At 30.2% G+C, this 15412-nt stretch overlaps 1 protein-coding gene across 1 annotated transcript; it reads left to right on the top strand.

The window, feature by feature from the left end:
• The first annotated feature begins 4509 nt into the window (after window positions 1-4509).
• On the top strand, window positions 4510-6278 carry LOC107853808 (serine/threonine-protein kinase UCNL). The gene has a single exon (XM_016698796.2). The coding sequence runs from the start codon at window positions 4793-4795 to the stop codon at window positions 6041-6043; it is 1251 nt and encodes a 416-aa protein (XP_016554282.2). The 5' UTR covers window positions 4510-4792; the 3' UTR covers window positions 6044-6278.
• The last annotated feature ends 9134 nt before the right edge of the window (window positions 6279-15412 follow it).

The following is a 15412-nucleotide window of genomic DNA, read 5'->3' as shown; positions in this document are numbered from 1 at the left end:
TGAAATAATCACAACATCATAATCATGGCCTTAGGTCCATACATATATCCGGGATTCATATCAATAATCATATTTATAAGTCGTAGCATATCTCTAATCATCTCACATATAGGAGGCATCTCACATATAGAAGACATAATATCAATAAGCATGTATCCATGTCTCACATAAGAGGCATCTCACATCTAGGAGGCATAATATAGATAGACATGTAATCATCTCTCACACAAGAGTCATCTCACATCTAGGAGGCATAATATAGATAGACATGTAATCATCTCTCACACAAGAGGCAGCTCACATCTAGAAGGCATTATATATATAGACATGTAATCATCTATAGGATATCATAGGTCATACATCATGACTACAAGGAATATCACTTATCTAAGCCAATTTACATATCCAAGGGAAAAATCGTCTCTATAAGTTCAACAATCATGACTAAAGAAAATAGCAACTCTATAGGCCAATCATCAAGTCTAAGAGTAAATAGCATCTCTATAGGCCAATCATAAAGTCTAGGAGGAAATAACATCTCCATAGACCACATAATGTATCTAGGAGGAATATCATCTCTAAATGTCCAATATCACTTCCACAAGGAGTATCATAACCATAACTCAAAAGCCATAATCCCGGAACATCAATTATAGTTAACAAGTTACGAAGTAACCTTATTCTATGGTTTACTAGCCTCATCTATGTCTAACATCCGCACTAAGTCCACAAGACTTAAAACAAACTTAGGCCTAAGTGGACCAAACTATCCTACTTCTAACCCATAATTTCCATAATTAGGCATATTATGCCCACAACTAGGCTAAAGTATCTAGTTCATTTTATAGATGTCAAGTAAGCCATATTCAAGCCTAAGATAGAAACTTCAACTAAAAACAAGGTTAGTTAAGCCAACTATACCAAACTTACAATTTTAAGACTACCACACTAGCCCAAAAAGGCTAAATATACAAATCATTCTTCAAAAGCTCTGCATTCCAAACATAGCATTATATCATATCCATGCTATAACTAATCTAAACTAAAGAGAGAAGGCAATAGGATACAAAGGTGTCATAAACATGCCACTTACGGGTCCAAAACCCTCATCTAATTCCCAAATATCAATATATCAAAGGCCAAGTTATCCTACTCATTATCAAGCCTAACATCCATAATAACACGCAACATATATCACATATCATCTATGAAGAAAAGTAGACAGAAGCCTACCTCAAGGCCAAACTGCAAAACTTCGCTTCATGCACCACATGCTCTTCTTCACTTTATAATCCCCAAAATGCCATCACATTATCAAAACCATAATTTACTCATCAATACGAGCCAAATGATACCCATATTGCACTATTGTACTTTGGGCCCAAAAATGACACCAAAACCCCAAGTGGGTCCTACATACGGATAACGAATTTTCAAGACCAACCCTTATGAATAAGAAATCATAACCCTAAAAGAATAGGTGAAAACTAAGCATACTTTGGGCTAAAATGAAGCCCTAAGCTAAATTAGGTTTTTGGGTCCAAACTAAGAAATTCAAGCATGAATTCAAGAAATTATTACCTTAATCTTAAAGATAATCGCGATACAAGATGATAATTAAGCTCCCAAGTCATCCTCGACCCCCCGACCAATTTTGAGTTATTACACTCATTTTGGAGTTTCTGGGTCTAAATGGTGAAGGGGAAATGCCCCAAATACATCTTGTGGCCTTTATATAGCACCTATAGGTACTCAGATGTCGCAATCGTGGTCCTACGGGCCGCCATCATGCTACTTGTGATCGTACACTTTTGGCCGTGATCTCGGTTGAACCAGATGACAACAAACTCAAAAATAAGTTTTTGACCCTCAAAACTCATCTGGAATCCAAAGAACATGATCTAATAGTAAATTTTGAGTGTAAACCACATTTCAAATCCATTGAAATCATTAAATCTTTCAACGGAGATCGTTTAGGCAAAAAGTAGGGCCCATACCTATAGTTTCATCACTTTTCATAAAATCCACTCAATAGCCCAAAATAAGTTCGGGAGTCTTAGGACTTGAATCAAAGGTATACCTAACATAAAATAAATGTTCTAAACGCGATGACAAAGTCATATTTATTTCGAGATCGTTTCAATCAAATGTGGGTCCCATTCCCATTTTTTCTAATTTTTAACTTTCTGACCAATAGGTTGAAATGATTTCGGGTGTATTGGGACCCGAACCAAAGGTCTATCTAGACTAAAATTGATATTCTAAATCTTTTGGCATAGTCAGAATTTGTATCCGAGATTGTTTCATTAATATTTTTGCCTGATGGTCATTTGGAACCAGTGAAGACTTCTAAAAAGAGAATTGGCTCTAAAAAACAAAAAAAACTGCCTGGTAATCGAACCGTCGATCCCATAAAGTCATAAATGACTTGGTACATCTATAGAGAAGCTCAAACGGTGAAGATAAGCATAAATATGAAAAATGACCTGAAGGGTCATTATAAGTTTCTCCAAAAATGTTAAAAGTCCTATGAACACTTTTGTCACAATATGCACAATACCGTTACCTACTTTTTGGCTAAATGTTGATTTCTTGATTGCCTATTTAAAAAGGGTTTGTCTCCTTCGTACTTTTAGTCTGTACCTGATATCTTTTAACTTGCTCTGCCATATACTCTGCATATCTCCCTGTTCTCTATTTTTTGTATAAACATTGACTCATTGTTTGGTATATATAGCCTATTTACTTTCTATATTTATCTATATTTGCATGCTTTCTTATTTTTTAGTATGTCAAAAGGGGGAGAAATTCAAACATCATATAGGTCTCAGAGTAAGGAGAAGCCAGCATAAATACAGAGAAGTCAACTGATGATGATGCAAAGAAGTCAGCAAGAAAGGGGGAGCCAGCCGACTACAAATACAATGAAGTCAATTGATGTTTATTATTTGTCATTATAAAAAAAAGAGACTGTTAGCCTCTTATATTGACATAATATATTTTAATAATGACAAATTAATAAAGAAAAATATGCAGAATACACCGAAGATATAATCAAGGCAAGAAGAATCGTCCCTAGATGTGAATTTGAAATAGCATCATGAGAAGATCCCATAAGATTCCTAACTACAAGGAAGTCAGAGCTGGATTCGAAATAGCATAATGAGAAGATCTCATTAGATCCCTAACTACAAGGAAGTCAACCATGCTAAAGGCAATCATAGAAAAAACATGGAAAACAGATTTCACAAGGAACCACGGAAGGAAGGAAGATCACACCCTATACATGGATATATCCGATATGGACATGTATGGTTATGAGTCTATATCCGAGAAAGAAAGATCATATCATATGTACGGACATATCTGATATGGACGTACATATGATGTGAATCCACAATCAAAGAATCAATTCAAATCCTTGATTGAGAAGAAATCCCTTGGATTTTCCTTTTAGAGCAAAGAAGCCAGACCAGATAAAGGCTATAAAAAGAAGACTGAAGACAAATACACAAGTTCACAGAAAACTCTTATTGTGTCTCAATTTTAGTCTTCATAAAGCTTTATAATTGTTAATTTACAATAGTTACAAAAAGAGAAAGATTGAGTCAACTTAGTTATACCAATTGAGGCTGTGTTATAAGATCTGAATAACAAAATAAGATTCAGAAATTGTACAACCCCTCTGTAATCCTATTCTCTCATTGAAAGCTCTAAAAAAAGTCATTGTAACCCAAGAAGACTGGAATAGGCACCACACCGGTGATAAAAATCAGGATAAATCTCTGTATTTTTACTTATTTATTTACGCTTTCGAATTTCAGTCACCCTTCCTAAACCTTGCTTTTTCTCCATCACAATTCCTAAACCTAACTTATTAAGAGTCCGTTTGGATAGGATTAAAAAATAATTTTTTAACTTAAGTGATTAAAAATTTAAAGGAAGAGTTTATAAATTAAGCAGATAAGTGTTTGGATAGAAGGGTTGAAACTGAAAAAAAGTTGTTGATATGTTTGGTAAACAAGTATTGTTAAACATTTTTTTTCTGTCAAAATGACTTAAATGTCCTTAAAGCTATTAACACCATAAACAAAGTGAATTATTTATAATTTTTAATTCTAAAATAAAATTTTTAAGCAAACCTTCGATGTATGATGATTCATTGAAAATAAAGAAAAAAATGAAGAGAAAATTAGAGGAAAAAAATGAAAAAAAGCGTTAAAGAGAAACAAAAATCATATATTTAAGGGATAAAAGTTCAGGATATTATTGAAATTAGAGAAAAATATAAGAGATAATAAGATAAATGTTTTAGTCAAACCTAAAAGAATTTTAATCTAAAAAATAAAAAGTTAAGGATAACCAACTTCTCATTTTTTGCTTTTTTAATTAATTTTTAAAATTTTTAAAGAACTTTTTAATTTAATCAAATACTTATCTAAATTAATTTCATCATATCTTAATCCTATCTAAACCAGCTCCAAGTTTACATGGTTGGTTATTGGTACTTTTCTTCCCCTCCCTTGAAAGTGGATGAGTTGCTTAATTAGTTAGATATACATATACAATAAAATAAAAAATTCCAACCCAACAAATTGCCTTGTCCTTCCGCCATCAGTTCTCTTTCTTCCACTAAAACACACACGCGAACGCCTGAACCAAACGCACGCACGTACGCTCTTCCTTGCCTATATATAAAAGGAGTGATAATAATTTCTTCTAAGTTCCTACCTGTAGTCCGTACACTCTGTATCTCTCTTCCCAACTCTCGTTTCTCACCTCCCACCGAAAAATGGATAATCTCAAGTCACATCCTCCACCGTTAGCTCTAGACAACCTTCGAGTCATCAAAGTATTAGGTAAAGGTGCCATGGGAACTGTCTTTCTAGTCTATGACACGTCACATGACCCTTCTGCTTTATCTCCTTTCGCTGTCAAAGCTGTCGACAAATCAATTTTTCCTTCTTCAAAACCCGACGCTGACCGCCGTGCTCGATGGGAAGCCTCTGTGCTTTCCAGTTTCCGCCATCCGTTCCTCCCTACACTCCTCGGATTTTCCGAAACCTCCGACATTCTTTGTTACGCTGTCCCTTATTGCCCTGGTGGTGACCTTAATGTCCTACGTTACAGCCAAAGCGACCATGTTTTTCCTCACTCTGTTATCCGTTTTTACTTGGCTGAAATTGTGCTAGCTCTTGAACATCTTCATAGCTTAGGCATTGCTTACCGTGACCTAAAACCTGAAAATATTCTTATCCAACAATCAGGTCATGTTACCTTAACAGATTTCGACCTTTCTAGAAGTTTAACTCCAAAAAAGAATCTAAATTCCTTGGAATTCTATTCAGATCCAGAAAATGATGACAATCTCCCACCACCACCGACACAATCCAAAAGATTTAAACAATTTGCTAAATTAATCCTTCCAAAGCGAAAGTACACATCCGCGACCATTACTAGAAATGGACCAAGGAAAGTGAAAAGTGCACGTGTATCGCCCGTGAGCAGAAGGAATCCTGGTTCATTCTACGAACTTTCAAATTCATTTGTAGGTACTGAAGAATACGTAGCTCCAGAAATTGTACGTGGGGAAGGCCATGAATTTTCAGTAGATTGGTGGGCACTTGGAGTTTTATGTTATGAAATGTTATACGGAGCAACACCGTTTAAAGGGAAAAATAGGAAGGAAACGTTCAGAAGAATATTGATGATGGAGCCAGAGTTCATCGGGAAGAAAAATGCTTTGACAGATTTGATTGGAAAATTACTTGATAAAGATCCTACGCGCCGGCTTGGTTACCGGAGAGGCGCGTCGGAGATAAAGGAGCATGAGTTTTTTCAAGGGCTAAGATGGGATTTACTAACGGAAATTGTACGACCGCCGTTTTTACCGTTAAAAGAAGTAACGGAGTTGACGGAAGAAGTGAAGAAATGTGGGATTAAAATAACGGAGTATGTTCAGAAATTGAAGGCACCACCGTCACCGTTATGGTCACCGTCACATGATGAGTGGAGACGTAACGTTTCTTTCACGGAATTCTAACACACGTGTAAAGAATATGGGACGAGTAGTGATATTTTACCATTACTGAGTACATTTTTGTAAATAAACATTAATCTTTAATGATTATAGAACATAATAATTAGACCGAAATGATGTATATTAGCTGTCTATTATTGTTAGATCTAAAAAGAGTTGTACATTTTGAAGATGCTAATGAGGAATAAAGATGATTGGGATGAAGATTATAATATTTGAGGGCACATTTGTAATTCAATTATTTTGGACAAAATTATTGTTACCTTTTATTTTGAAGAAAAGCATTTTTGCTTCCTTTTCAAATTGACTAATTATTTGGATCTTAATAGTAAAATCGTTCTTTTCTAGTTTATTCATCAATGAAGAACTTAACTTGGAGGGAAAGAAAATAATGATTGCATAGATTCAAAAATACTTGCATGCAAGATAGAAGATATCTTAAGATTAATTGAAGAAAATAGAAGGAAGGAATTATTAGTATTATATTGTCAAGAGAGGATGTGTTTCACTGTCTTGACAGGATTGCATCAGGGATCTACTCTTAGTTCATTTTTGTTTGCGTTGGTGATGGATGTGTTGACGCGGCGTATTCAAGGGGAGGTGCCTTGGTGTATGCTTTTTGCAGACGATGTAGTTCTGATAGATGAGACTCGAGGGGGTGTGAATGACAAATTAGAGGTGTGGAGGCAAACTCTTGAGTCTAAAGGGTTCAGGGTGAGCAGAAGCAAGACAGAGTATGTGGAATACAAGTTTAATGACGTGAGGTGGGAGAATGAGGTAGTAGTGAAGCTGGAATCACAGGAGGTATGTAAGAGGGATAGTTTCAAGTATCTCGGGTCCGTGATCCAGAGTAACGGTGAGATTGACGAGGATGTCTCGCACCGTATTGGGGCGGGATGGATGAAGTGGAAGCTCGCGTCGGGGGTGTTGTGTGATAAGAAGGTGCCGCCCAAGCTGAAAGGCAAATTCTACAGGGTGGTAGTCCGTCCGGCCATGTTGTATGGAGCGGAGTGTTGGCCAGTTAAGAACTCCCACATCCAAAAAATAAAGGTGGCAGAAATGCGGATGTTGCGCTGGATGTGTGGGCTGACTAGAGGGGATAGAGTTCCGAATGAGACTATCCGGGAGAAGGTTAGTGTGACTCTAGTGGAGTGCAAGATGCGGGAAGCCCGATTGAGATGGTTCGGACACGTGAAGAGGAGGGGCATGGATGCCCCGGTTCGTAGGTGTGAGAGGCTAGCGTTGGATGGTTTTAGGCGGGGTAGGGGTAGGCCGAAGAAGTACTGGGGTGAGGTGATTAGGCGGGACATGGAGCAGTTACAGCTCACCGAGGACATGACCCTAGATAGGAAGGTCTGGAGGACGCGAAGTAGGACAGAAGACTAGGGCCGGTTTGGGTCGCTAGTGTAGGGAATTACTTGGTGGGGGTTTTATTCCTGTTATGATTCCGTGTTCCATGTTTTATTACGAATCTGTGTGTTTTCCTTTGTTTTCTAATACTTATGGGTGCCGTATTTATGTTATGTAATCTAGTTCTGTGCTTTACTATGAGTTTGTGTGGTATCTCGTGACTTGAGCCGGGGGTCTATCGGAAACAGTCTTTCTACTTCTTTAGAGGTAGAGGTATGGATTGCGTACATCTTACCCCCCTCAGACCCCACTAGGTGGGAATACACTGGATTTGTTGTTGTTGTTGTATATTGTCAAGAGAGGATTTTCGACTTGCATTTTAATAAATTCTAGTAAAAATTATCCACAATCGATTTGATTTACTAGGATTGAATTCAATAATTTATACTTATAATTCAATAAATTTATTTAATACATATTTGAAGTTCCAGCAAAATTATTATGCACAAATGAATTCACTCGATATAATAATAATTAGTCTATAATCTAAATCTAAACTAAATCTAAATATAATCTAAATCTAATCTAATCTAAAATCTAATCTAAATTAAAAGTGTAAAGGGACATAAAAATGTCATTTGAACAGTTTGCCTTTCATTAAAAGTCTTTGTTTTAGATAAAATTGTCTTTTCACAATTTTTTCCTAATATTTATGAGTTTAAAATTAATTAAATATGTTTATGGTAAAATATTTCCTTATTAGAAGTAATCAGAGTTAATGATTTTTCCTAAAATTTAAGTGTTGAAATAATTAAATATATTTATGGGAAAATCTTTTCTTATTAGAAATCATCAGAATTAATGACAACTAATATTTTTTTCATTAGTTTATAAATTCTAAATCAACTAAATTTGATTTTAAGAAGATTTGAAAAATCTAGAATAAATATAAAACAGTTAGAATAAGAAAAATTTAAGCACTACTAAATTTTAAAACCTTTAAGTACGTGATAAGAATATAATCAATGATTTTATAAAGATTTAACTTTAAAAACAAGGAAAGAATTTAAATATAAAAAAAATAATCATACAACAAATATGGTTCAAATTAATGTGTCTCTCTTAGTCTCTGTCAGCAAGGAAAAGAGATATTGCATAGCAAACGTAAAATTGATGATCAATTAACCACTTGAAACTTCTGGGTAAAATATATATGCGCTTACACTAAAATATATATTTATATTTACATTATTATATTAAAATGTGAAGGATCTTTGAACAATGAGTTGAACTTTTTACACTTCGCTAAAAATCTCCGCAATAGATAAAAATTATTTAATTTTAAATAATCAAACGTTATACATGCGAGGCACGTACAGTTAAACTAGTATAATTAAAACTGAACGGATTTAAAAATATTATTTGAACTTTTTACCCTTCACTAAAAATCTCTACTTTAGATAAAATCGTCTTTTACTATCTTGGATTACTAAATTAGAAAAAGAACTACAAATACTAAAAGAGTTGTATGAAAAAAGACAGAAAGAAAAAGAAGAAAAGGATAAAGAACAAAAATTATTAATTGAGATAAATCAATTTAAAGAAAAATTAGAAAATAAAGAATTAGAAAATAATGAAATAGAAATAAATACAATAGATGCTGAAGAAATAGATAATTATGATTCGGAAGATAGTGAAACATATACAGAAATCTTAACAAATATAGAAAAAATAGAAATTAATGAAAAACAAGAAGTAATTAATAAAGAAAACTTAGAAAATACAAACACAGAAATAAACACTCTTGATAAAAAAGACAATGAAAAAATAATACCTAGTACATCAGAAATAAGAAAACATATATATTACTATAAAAATAAGTTCAAAAAATATAACCTAAAGGATGGATATAACAAATGGACACCAAAACAAATAATTAATAAAAATTATAACTTTTTAGACGAAGATATGTGTTAATTATGAGAAATGTTAGAGATGTTAATTTAATTGTTAAGCTATTATTAATTACGTTATCTTGTTATTTATTTGTTAAATATGAGAAGACCATTTAAAAATATACAAGCTTTTAAAAAATAAAAAGAATTTTAACTAGTTACTACCCAGAATATAAGAAGTTAAATAAAATAAAAGAAAACCCCCACAGATTAGCTTACTTAATTACCTTAATATCTAGCAATGAAGCAAAATTAATAATTCATTTAAAATCTAGAAGAATGAGATACATACCACCTAATTATAATAAAATCAAATTTCGGTATTCACCAAAATATTATAAATATTGTACAGATGAATAACATAACAAAATTCTAAAAATATAAAGAACTAAAACAAATAATATCTAAAAAACAAAAAGAATTAAAAATAAGAAAAGAAAAACTACAATATAACATGATTGTTGGAGTATGCCGAAAATTAATAAAAGCACAAAAGGGAGAAATATCATATTTAGAATCATAAATAGATAGTCTAGAATACATATATCAACATGATCTATAGACTATCAAGTAGATAAAATGAACAAAGAAGAATTTATAATAGATGAAAAAACATATGAAAACCATGAAGAATTAAAAATAAGAATAGTATTTTCTAATTTAGGAAGAAGATATAAGAAAATAAGTGAATATTTATATTTAATGAGAAAGAAGAATTAAAATTAGAAGATAAATTAACAGCTATGGTAAGAATAGCAAGAGAAAATGAAGAAATAGATAGGAAAAAAGAAATAGATAAAATAAAACAACAGACTACAGAAGAAATACTAAAAATAGAAGAAACTAAAAATAATAGGATTGCTGAATTAGAAAAAGAACTACAAATACTACAAAAGTTGTATGAAAAAGAACAGAAAGAAAAAAAAGAAAAGGATAAAGAACAATAATTATTAATTGAGATAAGTCAATTTAAAGAAAAATTAGAAAATAAAGAATTAGTAAATAATGAAATAGAAATAAATACAATAGATGCTGAAGAAACAGATAATTATGATTCGGAAGATAGTGAAATATATATAGAAATCTTAACAAATATAGAAAAATTAGAAATTAATGAAAAACAAGAAGTCACTAATAAAGAAAACTTAGAAAATACAAACACGGAAATAAATACTCTTGATAAAAAAGATGATGAAAAAATAATATCTAGTACATTAGAAATAAGAAAACCTACATATTATTATAAAAATAAGTTTAAAAAATATAACCTAAGGGATGAATATAACAAATGGACACCAAAATAAATAATTAATAAAAATTATAACTTTTTAGACTTAGACTGTGTAATAGATGTAGATAAAACGATACAATTATGGATAGAATATATAACAAAATAATTATTAGACAATGGTATAAATGCAATAGATACATCAGAATATATAGAAAGAACACTAATAGGAACAACAAAATTATGATTTTTAAATTTAACTGAAGATAGTAAAAAGGTATTAAGAACTGATAAAAAATAGAAGGAACAACAGTAACTAAACTAACACTTATAGATATATTGAAAAAATATGAAATGACTATAAGAGATGAATTTAGTAGTATGGCAACAGAAGAAGAAGAACAAAACAAAGAAAAAGATACAAATAGGAATTTAATGTTAAAACTAGCAATATGTAATATGTGCTATATAGATTAATATACGTGCGCATTTAAAGAATACTACTATAAGGGAGCATATAATACAGAAAAAAGTAAAGAAGTTAGAAGATTATATTTTAGTAAATTACCTGAACCATTTAGTTTAAAAATAATAAAGAGTTGGGATGAAGCAAACATAGTAGATACAAGAGCAAGAATAAAATTTCTACAACAATGGTATAGAAATTTATGTGAAAAATACAGAGAAGAAATGAAAATAGAAAAAATATTAATAAAAAAATTTAGCATATTGCTAAGATAAAATAGCACCTCAATTTGAAAGTGAAGAAAGATATTATAAGAAAAAAAAAAGACATAAGAGATATAAGAAATACAAAAAATCAAAATATAAGTATAAGAAACCAAGAAAAAGATATTATGTAAAAAATTATAAATATAAAAGACCATATAGGAGAAAGAAATCTATAAAAGAATGTACTTGTTATAATTGTAGAAAACTAGGACATTTAGCTAGAGATTGTAAAATGCCCAAAGACCCAAAAAAGAAACAAATATCAGAAATAAAGATAGAAAATGCAGAATATATGAAAATAGATTATATAGATTACGAATTAGAAAGTGAAGATAGTATATATGAAATTTCAGAAAATGAAACAGATAATGAAATAGCTAGTGAATTAGATGAATCAAATGACTGAAGAAGATAAAAAATAATAACAAAGGAATAATATTTAAATGAAGAAGGAACAGATCAGAAAATAATATTTGATAATAATATATTTGACGAGATAAAAAGAAAAAAATTAGATTTAAGTGTAGAAAAAATATTTAAAATACCAACAATAAAGAATATATTTAGTAGACGGAAAGAAGAATACTACGTAGTAAGCCAAAAAGAACATGTAATAGACTATAGATATGCAAAAGGTAGAGCTAGTATACCACTAGTAACAAAAAAAATAATTAATAAAGAAATAAACGATATAAAAAGTAAAGACCAAATAAAATATGTACACCTTGGAGGAACAGAGATATTAATAAAAGCATGTTTTAGAGAAGGAATAGATACACCAATCGAATTATATTTAGCAGATGATAGAATTATAAAACCTATAGAAAAAAGAATAATAACAGCCATAAGAGGAAATGTAATATACCAAAAATTTAAATTCATAATAAGTTCGAATTATTCAGTGGCAATTACAGATAAAAACATAGATAAATCATTGGTATTATATTGGAAAATATAAGGAGTAGAACTAACCCCAGGAAGTAAAATATATACAACAAGATGTAAAAATCTATATGTATTAACAACAAAACATAAAATAACGGGAAAAAGTAAAATTAATAAAATACAAATAGACAGTCCTTTGAATAATTTGTAAAAACAATTGATAATAATGATTATAGTTACAAAGACATGGATATAGAAGAAGATTTAGAAATAATAAATGATAGAATAAGTACAACAAAAAGAATAGATTTTGAAAAACTAGAATCATTAGGATCATCAAAAAGAACAAATTATGAAATAACTTCAACAGTTAATTTAACTCAATACTATATAATGGGAACAATAAATGAAAAAGAATATTTAATACTTCTAAATACAGGACAAGAAGAAAATTATATAGCAAAATATCTAGTAAAAAATGAAGAAATAAAATCTAATAGTAATATATACCCAGATCTACCAAGAAATTTAATAACTACTAAAGATACAACAGAAAAGGAAATAATAATAGGAGTTAGAAAAATAAAAATAGAATTTGAAATAAAGAAAAATATGCAAAAAACAGACATAATATTAGGAATAAAATGGTTAGAACAAGTAAAACCCTACAATATAGAACATACACAAATAGCCATAACCTATAATAGAGAAAAAATATTGATAAAAAAAGCTTTGACATGATATGAAAATATATGTACTTATGAAAATAATAGTAGAAGGATAATATAATAGATATTATACATCAATAATAGATACAGGAGCAGAAGCCAACTTATATAGATATAATTGTTTACCAGAAGACAAATGGGATAAGCTTAAAACACCAATAGTAGTCAAAGGATTTAATAATGAAGGAAACTTAATTACCTATAAAACTAGAAATGTAAAAATACAAGTATGAGATAAGATATTAACAATAAAAGAGATCTATAATTATGAACTAACATCAAAAGATATGCATTTAGGAATGTCATTTTTAGATAAACTATACCCACATATAATAACTAGAACACACTAGTGGTTTACAACCCCATGTAAACAAAAGGTAAGAGTAAAAAGAGTTATTAATAAAATAAGAAAGAAAACTGATTGGATAAAAGGAAGTGAAAAAATACAAAAATTAAAAAATATAAAAAATACTGAAGACACAATAGAACTAGTTATATTTTTAATAAATAAAGAAGAAATAACTATATTTTCAATAGATAAGGTAGAAATGATAAAGAAAAAATTAAGACAACTATACAATGAAGATCCATTAAAAAGATGGGAAAAACATAAGACTATTATAAAAATTGAGCTAATAGATAAAAATAGTATAATAACCCCAAAACCATTAGCATATAACTTTGATGATTTAAAAGAATTTAAAATGCATATAGATGAATTATTAGAAAGACAATACATAAAAAAAAGTAATAGTAAACACAATAGTCCAGCATTTATACTAAATAAACATAGTGAACAAAAAAAAGGAAAAAGTAGAATGGTTATTGATTATAGAAACCTAAATGCAAAAACTATGACATATAATTATCCAATACCAAATAAGATATTAAAAATAAGACAGATACAAGGATATAATTATTTTAGTAAGTTCGATTGTAAATCAGGATTTTACCATTTAAAGCTAGAAGAAGAATCTAAAAAATTAACTGCATTTACAGTACCACAAGGATTTTATGAATGAAATGTGTTACCATTTGGATATAAAAATGCACCAGGTAGATATCAACACTTTATGGATAGTTATTTTAAACAACTACCTAATTGTATAGTATACATAGATGATATACTATTATATACAAAAACTAAAGAGGAACATTTAAAATTACTAGAACAATTTACAAGTATAATAGGAAATTCAGGAATAAGTTTAAGTGAAAAGAAAGCCAAAATTATGAAAAATCAGATAGAGTTTTTAGGAATACAAATAGATAAAAGTGGAGTAAAAATGCAACAACATATAGTACAAAAAATAATAAATTCAAAAAAAGAATTAGATACAAAAAAAAATTATAATCATTTTTAGGATTAGTAAACCAAGTAAGAGAATATATACTAAAATTAGCAGAAAACCTAAAGCCATTACAGGAAAAATTAAAAAAGGATGTAGAATATAATTACAACGAAGAAGATAAAAAACAAGTACAGAAAATAAAAATACTTTGTAAAGAGTTACCAAAATTACAATTTTAGACGAATTTTTTTTTTACATATATAGTAGAAGCAGATGCAAGTGAATATAATTATGGAGAAGTACTTAAATATAGATATGAAGAAGAAAAATTAGAACATCATTGTAGATACTACTCAGGAACGTTTAATGAAATAGAAATAAAATGGGAAATAAATAGAAAAGAGTTATGTTCATTATATAAATGTTTATTAGCACTTGAGCCATATATTGTATATAACAAGTTTATTGTACGAACAGATAATACACAAGTACGATGGTGGTTAACAAAGAAAATACAAAATTCAGTTACAACGAAGGAGATTCGGAGACTAGTATTAAATATATTAAATTTTACATTTACAATTAAAGCAATCAAGACTAACTAGAATGTTATTGCGGATTACATATCAAGACAAAGCTACCCAAACTGATATTACAGAAGATGATACTCTAGAAAAGATACTCAAAACCCTAACTACGCTTTCACTGAAAGTGGATAGTATGGGAAATGAGATAGAAAAGCTAAAGACTAATGAAGTTAAACTGAAGTCTGAGGCTATGACTCAGATAACTCAGTAGTGTGCAGAGCTATGTCAATCGAAAGACAATAAAATTCCAGAGCTAAAAGGAGACGTTGGAACAATCCATAAAACCCATAACATTTATCAATCTACTTTTGTAGGTACAAACAAAGGAGTTAGGAGGAATCCAAATATGAACTTGAACAAAATATTTGACACGCCATTTATACCAAAAACACCAAAAGACCCTTGTTCATACCCCCACAAACTACCACATATCTAGATAGCCTAAACCAAGATAAGAAAGCCTATAATCACATAACTAGATCATATTTTGAAAACATCCACAAGATACAAACTTATCTAAATCTTAACCCCAGAGCTACAAACATCCAAGAACCAAATACAGATTATATAACCCAAAAGTTACAAGGATACAATAAGTTAATTGCATTACCAAAA

The sequence above is a fragment of the Capsicum annuum genome, chromosome 11 (assembly GCF_002878395.1).
Source record: "Capsicum annuum cultivar UCD-10X-F1 chromosome 11, UCD10Xv1.1, whole genome shotgun sequence".
Lineage (NCBI taxonomy): Eukaryota > Viridiplantae > Streptophyta > Magnoliopsida > Solanales > Solanaceae > Capsicum > Capsicum annuum.
The sequence above is the reverse complement of the archived record's forward strand: the minus strand, read 5'-3'. Positions and strand labels throughout refer to the sequence as shown.

Coding starts and splice junctions, on each gene's coding strand:
- LOC107853808 (XM_016698796.2), top strand. CDS start 4,793: ATGGATAATCTCAAGTCACATCCTCCACCGTTAGCTCTAGACAACCTT.